Source organism: Pecten maximus, chromosome 6 (assembly GCF_902652985.1).
Source record: "Pecten maximus chromosome 6, xPecMax1.1, whole genome shotgun sequence".
In the NCBI taxonomy this organism is placed as follows: Eukaryota; Metazoa; Mollusca; class Bivalvia; order Pectinida; family Pectinidae; genus Pecten; species Pecten maximus.
In genome coordinates, this window is record NC_047020.1 from 8,330,293 (window position 1) to 8,340,222 (window position 9,930).

General features: G+C 37.2%; 1 protein-coding gene across 1 annotated transcript; it reads right to left on the minus strand.

The window, feature by feature from the left end:
* Positions 1-220: 220 nt before the first annotated feature.
* On the minus strand, positions 221-3,395 carry LOC117329982 (serine-rich adhesin for platelets-like). Its single transcript, XM_033888214.1, has 5 exons — positions 3,176-3,395; positions 2,924-3,088; positions 2,244-2,456; positions 1,616-1,709; positions 221-656 (listed from the first exon to the last, which is right to left on the minus strand). The coding sequence occupies exons 1-5, from the start codon at positions 3,393-3,395 to the stop codon at positions 221-223; spliced, it is 1,128 nt and encodes a 375-aa protein (XP_033744105.1).
* Between the last annotated feature and the right edge of the window lie 6,535 nt (positions 3,396-9,930).

Below are 9,930 nucleotides of genomic sequence, written 5' to 3' on the forward strand. Positions count from 1 at the left end.
CGATAACCACGGACCTGAGTAACACTCTAATGATGATGATGATGATGATCCTTACACCATTGTCAATCATACCAATATATCAGAAGACACCAAAATCAGTGGGACTTCAGAAAATCAAAAGGTACATTTTACCCCACAGGACCCGGTTAATGATCTTGGAAAACCTGTGTCGACCGCGGATTCATATGATAGCCATCATCTCTCTGCGTTGGGGAGGAAATCAGAATATGACAAAAGCCGAAACGTGGGACCCGACACAGAGTGTATTGACGGAAGTAGTCAGGGAAGGGACGTAAGACATGATACAATGGAGGAAGTATTTGAGCATTACATTCGCCACCAGAACTACCTGTTCCTCCGGCCAGAAGAAGTAGGATAAAGCGTCCTCCCTCTGAGTGGATGCCCGAGGGTTAACATTTACATGATTTGTCACATTAGCAACAGCCTGATTCATGGACAGTCTGGAGACTTTAGCCAACAAAAGAATATTTTCCGAGAACTCACCGGAATTTTCAAGCACTATTTTACTTGAGTATTCAAATAGATTTTTTCTGATATTCATTTTAATTACTGCTTGCTCCTGCTTGCATGTGATTAATTGATAGTTTGTTTCTTGTAGGCCATATGCTGCCGTGACTAAGACATCATTCTCTAAGCTAGAGGAGGATATAACAGGCTTAATCTAAGTTGTCTTAAATATAGTTTAGTAATTGTTTGTTCGCTGTAATATGCTGCGTCTGTATGTGTGTATATATATATTTACGTGATGTCAGAATATTAATAGATTATTTATAAAGAATGTTTTACTTTTTTGTAGATCAACGCTTGAAGTCTTTGTTTTTCACTGCAAACGCAAATCTTGCATTACAATGTATGTTGTGGAGTGAATGCGTTGCATTTTATCTCAACGCTGTACCCTTGCCCCATTTTTGGGGTAGATACCTGAAATATATACTTTATATTATAATTGTATTATTTGTAATTGATGTGATTCTTCTATACAATAAATTATAGATGTACTAATATTATCTATAAAAAAGATGAATTATCTGTGAAATCCATTGTTATGGTTTACCTATTCGAAATAGTAAAACACGTGTGATAAGCTTGATGGTATTTAGTGAAAAGTGATGTATATCGAAAATGTTGAGTAATGTCCATTCAGACTAAATAATCTAATTGAATTATATAACTCTGTTTCACATTCCTATGTGATTACTAATGTCTTCGTACCCTATAGGTGTCATACATGTAGCTATGACTACCAGTAGGACAATAACAGTATGGTGTATGTTATTACTAATGTCTTCGTACCCTTTAGGTGTCATAGCTATGACTACCAGTAGGACAATAACGGTAATGATGTATGTTATTACTAATGTCTTCGTACCCTATAAGTGTCATAGCTATGACTGCTAGTAGGACAATAACGGTAATGAGGTATGTTATTACAAATGATTCTTACCCCATACGTGTCATAGCTATGACTACCAGTAGGACAATAACGGTAATGAGGTATGTTATTACTAATGATTCTTACCCCATAAGTGTCATAGCTATGACTACCAGTAGGACAATAACGGTAATGAGGTATGTTATTACTAATGATTCTTACCCTATAAGTGTCATAGCTATGACTACCAGTAGGACAATAACGGTAATGATGACTTTAGATGCGTTGGTGGTCACGATTGTCACATGCTTCTCGTCTGAAAAACAATTCGGACAGTAATAAATGATAATAAAAACAATTCGGACAGTAATAAATGATAATAAAAACAATTCGGACAGTAATAAATGATAATAAAAACAATTCGGACAGTAATAAATGATAATAAATAGCACTAATAAATGTGAACCTAATAAAGTAATATTGATTGACAATATCGAAACAAATGTACGAAATCTAAAACAAAAAGAAAAATCCCTTGTATATCCAACTGTCCATCAAACTAGTACTCACTTAACATTCACCCACGAGAAATTAGTGATGTATTCCGTCAGTATAACTGTATCGCCTATTAACCTTACTATAATTTGGAGTTTCCGTCATCTCCGATTAGACTTCTCTTTGAATGTGCTTTGTAATGATGGAGTAAACGTAAAATAAAGCGATTTTTATATCCGGAGTATCATTTGTATTGTGCACAATAAGTAAACAGACTAAAAGATAACACGCCATATTACTTCTATATCAGTAACAAATATCACGGATGAATACCATGCCTCCTTTCAATACTCACCAGTATCCTGTGGGACAGTTGTAGTAGACATGTCAGTAATCATCTTGGTTGTTTGTGTGGTGCTGGTACTGGTGCTAGTGCTGGTACTGGTGGTTGTGCTGGTACTGGTGCTAGTGCTGGTACTGGTGATTGTCCGGGTCGTACTGGAACTACTGGTAGTAGTAGTATCCCAAGATGTTACTGAACAACTAACAGACGGAACAAGACTGGGGCCTGCAAAAATCAAATGCTCAAGTATGCTATTTCCATTGATTCCAGACGAAGACTGACTCAGCTACAAAGCTACAAAAAGTCGTTCTAGGGAAAACAGATACAAATTATCAATCATTCATTTTTTTCATTTTTTTTTTTTTTTTTCATTTCGACTAAATTAACTCCTTATGTGATATGCGTTTGAAAGACAATTGGAATTAATACTATTTCAATTCTGATTTAACATTGCGAGAAACCTAAGAAGAAGATGCTTGAAAGATCGGACGATCAGCAAAAAAACCTGAATGATGTTTATAGACATTGTAACTTTAACAAAATTTAAAATTGGAAAAGAAATGCAAAGGAATTCAAGAACAAATATGCCAACTAAAGTGTTGGCCTACATTTTGTATGTAAGGCTTGGTTAGAATGATTAATTTCCACAGAAAAAATAAGCAGCATGCTTTTAATGTTTACATTGTACTTACTAACACAGTAGGCCTGCGGACAACTGGTTGCACTCCTGAGGTGATAAACTCGGAAAGAGCAGCAGTTCTTTACTTGGACAGTGAAGCTGCTGTGACAGACTGCGAAGACTGATCTCATGCATATCTCGCGATTCACGATTCCTTCTGACACATCTGGAACACTGCCTAATAAAGAATGAAATGCCACATCTGTAATTGACATACCATTGACTTACGTAAAAAACAATGGTTGAAAATCTGACAGTTACGAACCGTTCATCCAGCGCTGATACGATGTCCCACATCCGTTAGAAACTAAAACACTGCTGTCATTTGTCAGATCGCTCCCCGCGTCTCCAACCAATCTGTACCACTTAGTAGAAAGGACTGCGTCACAAATCTTGTTGTCTTGGACAGGTTCTATGTGGCTAGGCGATCGTGTTGAGTCGGCTGTGAAGTTCTCGTATGATAAACATGGTTCTGTAGACGTCATGTATGAAGATGTATAAAGATGAATTTATTTGATAAACTATATATTTTAAAATATATAAATAAAACATGAATTCAGTTACATGTGTTCTGCTGACCGCTCTTAATTCATTCATAATACAACCATGTATGATACATAAAATTTATATTCAACAAAAGGTACTGACTAAACAAATGTCATGAAACATTTAATAGTAAAACACGTGATGTACATGTACATTTGGTATTTTACCGACTTACTCATTTGATAGATATGTACATTTGGTATTATTCCCACGTGATAGATATGTAACACATGAGTTGATACCGACTGGGTCACGTGATAGACATTTAACACCTGAGTTTGATACCGATTTGGTCACGTGATAAATATGTAGCACAGTAATGTGATACTGACTTGGTGCCGTGATAGAAATGTACGATAGTGATGTCATACTGAATTCGTCACGTGATAGTTATGTACGACAGTGGTGTTATATGGAATCATTAGGACATTAATATAGGTATAATTACAGAACTATTTAACACTTTCATAAAAGAAAACATACCCTACCTGTTGTTACACTGTCAGTAATAATCATACAGGCGACAAGCGCAACTATCAATATCTCCATGTCTTTCTGGTTTCTCATCACATCTGGAAAAGACAACTAGAACTGTCGCCAGGATGGCTGACTGATACCCCCGCAATCCGTCATGGCGATAACAAAAAATGTAATGTAAACAAGGGAAACCTTATTATGACCAGTTACCATGGCAACTTAATTTTTGAATTCAAACACCTGTATGTACATCTAAACATGTTCCATAACATTCATGTGGAGTTTATTGAAAATCGGTCAAAAGGTTTAGGAAGGGTTGTCCAGACAAGAAACACCTGTTAATAGTAACCAGTCACCATGGCAACCAATATTTTGGAACTTAAACAGTTGTTTGTACATCTAAACGTCGTCCTCTATATTTGTGTGAAATTTCATTGGAATTTGACCGATAGATTTAGGATGAGTTGTCTGGACATCCTCAAAGTTATGGTTCTAATCGGAAAACCTGTTATAAGTGACCAGTTGCAATAGCAACCATAATTTTGAGAAAAAGAAAATGGCATGCACATCTACAAATGGTCATCTATATTTGTGTGAAGAATCGACCCATTGGTTTAGTTGTCTGGACAAAATGTGTCTACAGACTGACGGACCGACAACCTGATTCCAGTATACCGCCCAAACTTCGTTGTGTGGTATAACTACATCAGTGATTAGGTATGAAACCTCGTTGTTTCCCAGTTTGTGTTTACATATGGTGTATTTGGACGTCATTGTCTTCATATATACATACCATATAAATAAAGGGGCCGCGGTGGCCGAGTGGTTAAGGTGTCCCGACACTTTAACACTAGCCCTCCACCTCTGGGTTGCGAGTTCGAAACCTACGTGGAGCAGTTGCCAGGTACTGACCGTAGGCCGCTGGTTTTTCTCCGGGTACTCCGGCTTTCCTTCACCTCCAAAACCTGGCACGTCCTTAAATGACCCTGGCTGTTAATAGGACGTTAAACAAAAACAAACCAAACAAACCAAACCATATAAATAACGTACATAATGGTCGCTTTAAGGGGGGTATCTAAACAGCAAATCAAGTCAAAACAGTGATATTTTATAGGCCTATAAATTCCTACTATGGTGCAATTTACAGAAGTATCATGATGAACTTTTAGTATGTACCATGGCAAACTGTTTCAGGGGGACATAATTAACTAATGTGTATCCCATATATTACACCAGTTTAGCAATTTGACTTTAAAAGGTCCTTCTTAATATGATGAGATGTCTTAAAAGTACGATATAGAAATATTTTCATTAACTGAAATGCCTCCCTTTAAGCCATATTTGTGTAATTTAAGGTCAAAACAAAATAAGTGTTTATACGTACATACAGTAATATTCGGTCAAACAAATGCTCCTACCCGGTGCTATAGACACTTGTGAACATAACAGCTTGGCTATTTTTCAGGTTTGGTCATTTTCGAGACTTAGAATTATTCCATGCTACATCTTACCACAAAGTTACTCTATGGAAGAAACTGATAGCATCTACAGTAAATTATTGGTGATTGTAAGAAGCTACATATCCAAACAAACATTTTGGTATGTAACATGACTATTTTTGTGCAAATCTTTAGAGATTTATTCGTGATTGAAATTAAACATAACTCTGCTATATAGATGACCCTTAACATCGCATTTACTAATTTCCATACCCTCATACGCTAACAATAGTTACTGGAATAAAATCAATGCTTTGAATGATACAGTAGTAAACTTACACGTTAAGTGTTTGGGACACTCAATAATCATAACAATAACGATCACAATACGTGTTCCATACGACCTGAGCTCTTAATTAGATAGTGCTACGATTGTCTATGATGGCTGATTTCGGTCATGTTACATTGTAGTGATATCTACCTCGAAGCATAGTGCGCTAAAATTACGCGCGAGTGTGGTATCAAAATAATGTCGCTTTGTCGCATTGGCGGAGGAATATTGTCGAATGCCACATTGCTACTCAACGCATGGCGCATTGCCGCTAATCGAATGGCGCATTGCCGCTAATCGTTTGACCCGCTGTCGTTTTTAGCGTGGCGCATTCTCGCCGCTCTGTGCTTGTCGTATTGTCGCTATTCCATTAGCGCATTGTTGCTCTTCGCTTGTCGGACAGTCGATATTCGTATGGCGCATTCTCGCCTTTTATCATTGTTCGACTGGGGCATTGTCGCTCTTCGCATGACGCACTGTTGCTATTCGCATGAAGCGCTGTAGTTCTCCGCTTGTGATAATTGACGAGTCCTATCTTATATATCAGAGTCATGCAAAACATTCTGGTTATTTCATATCTAATTTTTTGTGAAACAACCTGCATAGTTTAACCAGGAACAAACCTATACAAAGGTACGGGCTAAACATGATGACTCAAAGACTATTTATAATAAATGACACAGTGGGTTATAGTATTTCGTACAAAGGGCCTTATTATTGGTGACTACTGATATGAAAATAAATTGTAAAACGTCCAAACAACATTTCTTAAGTGGGATTTCCAACTAAGCGCAATCATTGTTTTAGTCAGTATCAAAACATAGCTTCGTTGCTACATTTTTTAATTTTAAGCAGAAAAAAAAGTAATTCAATGTGTTGTATTGTGTTGTAAGTAATAAAAGATATTTATTAGAGAAACAAAAAAAGTAAGACAATAGCTTACCAATTAGGACCTTGGATGAAGTATTAAGAAATTCTGGTAGACAAAATCATTTCAAGCGGTCTTCCAACAAACTTTTGAAATAATAAGCTTTTTTCTCACACGGATACTCATACTGAAGAGCATAGCAGAACAGATAAAAGATACCTTAATGAGTCTTTAGTGTCACCTTTAGATAATTTACGTCCTTAAATAATTAAAAGTACCGGGCATTGTAGACTCTTCACCATAAGCCGCTCACTCTAATATTTACTTATACCTTAACCTACAGGCCAGCTTATAACATCTGCCTCTTACCCTTATATTTACTTATACCTTAACCTACAGGCCAGCTTACAACATCTACCGCTTACCCTAATATTTACTTATACCTTAACCTACAGGCCAGCTTATAACACCAACCCCTTACCCTAATATTTACTTATACCTTAACCTACAGGCCAGCTTATAACACCAACCCCTTACCCTAATATTTACTTACAACATAACCTACAGGCCAGCTTACAACATCTACCGCTTACCCTAATATTTACTTACAACATAACCTACAGGCCAGCTTATAACACCAACCCCTTACCCTAATATTTACTTACAACATAACCTACAGGGCCAGCTTACAACATCTACCGCTTACCCTAATATTTACTTATACCTTAACCTACAGGCCAGCTTACAACATCTACCGCTTACCCTAATATTTACTTATACCTTAACCTACAGGCCAGCTTACAACATCTACCGCTTACCCTAATATTTACTTACAACATAACCTACAGGCCAGCTTATAACACCAACCCCTTACCCTAATATTTACTTACAACATAACCTACAGGCCAGCTTACAACATCTACCGCTTACCCTAATATTTACTTACAACATAACCTACAGGCCAGCTTATAACACCAACCCCTTACCCTAATATTTACTTACAACATAACCAAGAGGCCAGCTTACAGCATCAACCGCTTACCCTAATATTTACTTACAACATAACCTACAGGCCAGCTTATAACACCAACCCCTTACCCTAATATTTACTTACAACATAACCTACAGGCCAGCTTACAACATCTACCGCTTACCCTAATATTTACTTATACCTTAACCTACAGGCCAGCTTACAACATCTACCGCTTACCCTAATATTTACTTACAACATAACCTACAGGGCCAGCTCACAACATCAGCCCCTTACCCTAATATTTACTTATACCTTAACCTATAGGGCCAGCTCACAACATCAGCCCCTTACCCTAATATTTATTTACAACATAACCTACAGGGCCAGCTTACAACATCAGCCCCTTACCCTAATATTTACTTACAACATAACCTACAGGCCAGCTTACAACATCAACCCCTTACCCTAATATTTACTTACAACATAACCTACAGGCCAGCTTATAACACCAACCCCTTACCCTAATATTTACTTACAACATAACCAAGAGGCCAGCTTATAACACCAACCCCTTACCCTAATATTTACTTACAACATAACCAAGAGGCCAGCTTATAACACCAACCCCTTACCCTAATATTTACTTACAACATAACCAAGAGGCCAGCTTACAGCATCAACCGCTTACCCTAATATTTACTTACAACATAACCTACAGGCCAGCTTACAGCATCAACCGCTTACCCTAACATTTACTTACAACATAACCAAGAGGCCAGCTTACAACTTATATTGCTTACACTAAGACAATTGTCTAAACAGACGATATCAAGCTATTACACTTTTATCACAATCTAAAAATAGAGGGGCAGCTACAAATTTTAAAAAATGATATCTCACAACATATTTATGTTGTTTATATTTCCATTGACCTTCAGGTAATGTATTACTACTGTACCAAAGACGACTGGATGTAGGGTATTCTCTTTTGTCTTATTTTATAACCCTCTTTCTTCCTTCTTGATGTTTCCCTCGACACTGCTTCGCCTAAGGCCTTTATTTGCGCCTTCAACCCTTTGGGAATAGCTTTGGTTGCTTCCCCTGTTCGAGACATATAACAGGGTTACTATCTTACTTAACGCTCAACATTTTCTAGTCCGTTGTAGGAATAACATGACCAGGTGAGGTATGCAATATTAAGTCGGCATCAGTTCCAGTCTATCACACGGAGACAGGCAAATTGATACCGTTGCCTCCAAAATCATACAAAAATAATCAACCGCATTCAGTTAAAAAACGGCGAGGCCATCCCTGGATGACCTTACCTGTTGGTCCTTGTAAGACAAAAGAACCTATTCATAATGACAGAATATGATGTGTACTTTAGTACAGCCGGACGATTATATACGTGAGGGGTGTTGTAACGCATCACGTGACTACCGCCGCTATCGGTCGTCATATATCTACCGATAGTATCGCATTTAACCAATAATACAGTTTAAAATAAACCAGGAAGTAACTAATTCCCATTTAAACAATATTCAGTCAAAATATTATTACTGTATTCTCGATTCTTATTTTATATATACCTTAAACAAATCTACAATGATTAAAACAACTTAAACACATTAAGAGAAAAGAAAATCATCTATTTTGACTACTGTTTGACCTACACATATGAAATTTCACAACTAATCAAAGTGATAAAAAGTTGTATATTGAGATGTGAGGTAGTTAAACTAAATAAACATTATATCTTAATAATAGCACATTATATCACTGATATCCCTTTGTCATAACACCCTGAGGTCCTGCTACCACCATGTCCTGTTATAACAACGTTTTCATATAACCACGTCCTCACATAACCACGTCCTCACATAACCACGTCCTGTTATAACAACGTCCTGATATCACCACCTCCTGATATAACAACGTCCTGATATAACAACGTCCTGATATCACCACGTCCTCACATAACAACGTCCTCACATAACCACGTCCTCACATAACAACGTCCTGTTGTAACAACGTCCTGATATCACCACCTCCTGATATAACAACGTCCTCACATAACCACGTCCTCATATAACAACGTCCTGTTGTAACAACGTCCTGATATAACAACGTTCTGATATAACAACGTCCTGATATAAAAATGTCCTGATATAACTACGTCCTGATATAACAACGTCCTGATATAACAACGTCCTGATATAACAACGTCCTGATATAACTACGTCCTGATATAACAACGTCCTGATATCACCACCTCCTGATATAACAACGTCCTCACATAACCACGTCCTCACATAACAACGTCCTGTTGTAACAACGTCCGGATATAACAACGTCCTGTTACAACAACGTCCTGTTATAACAACGT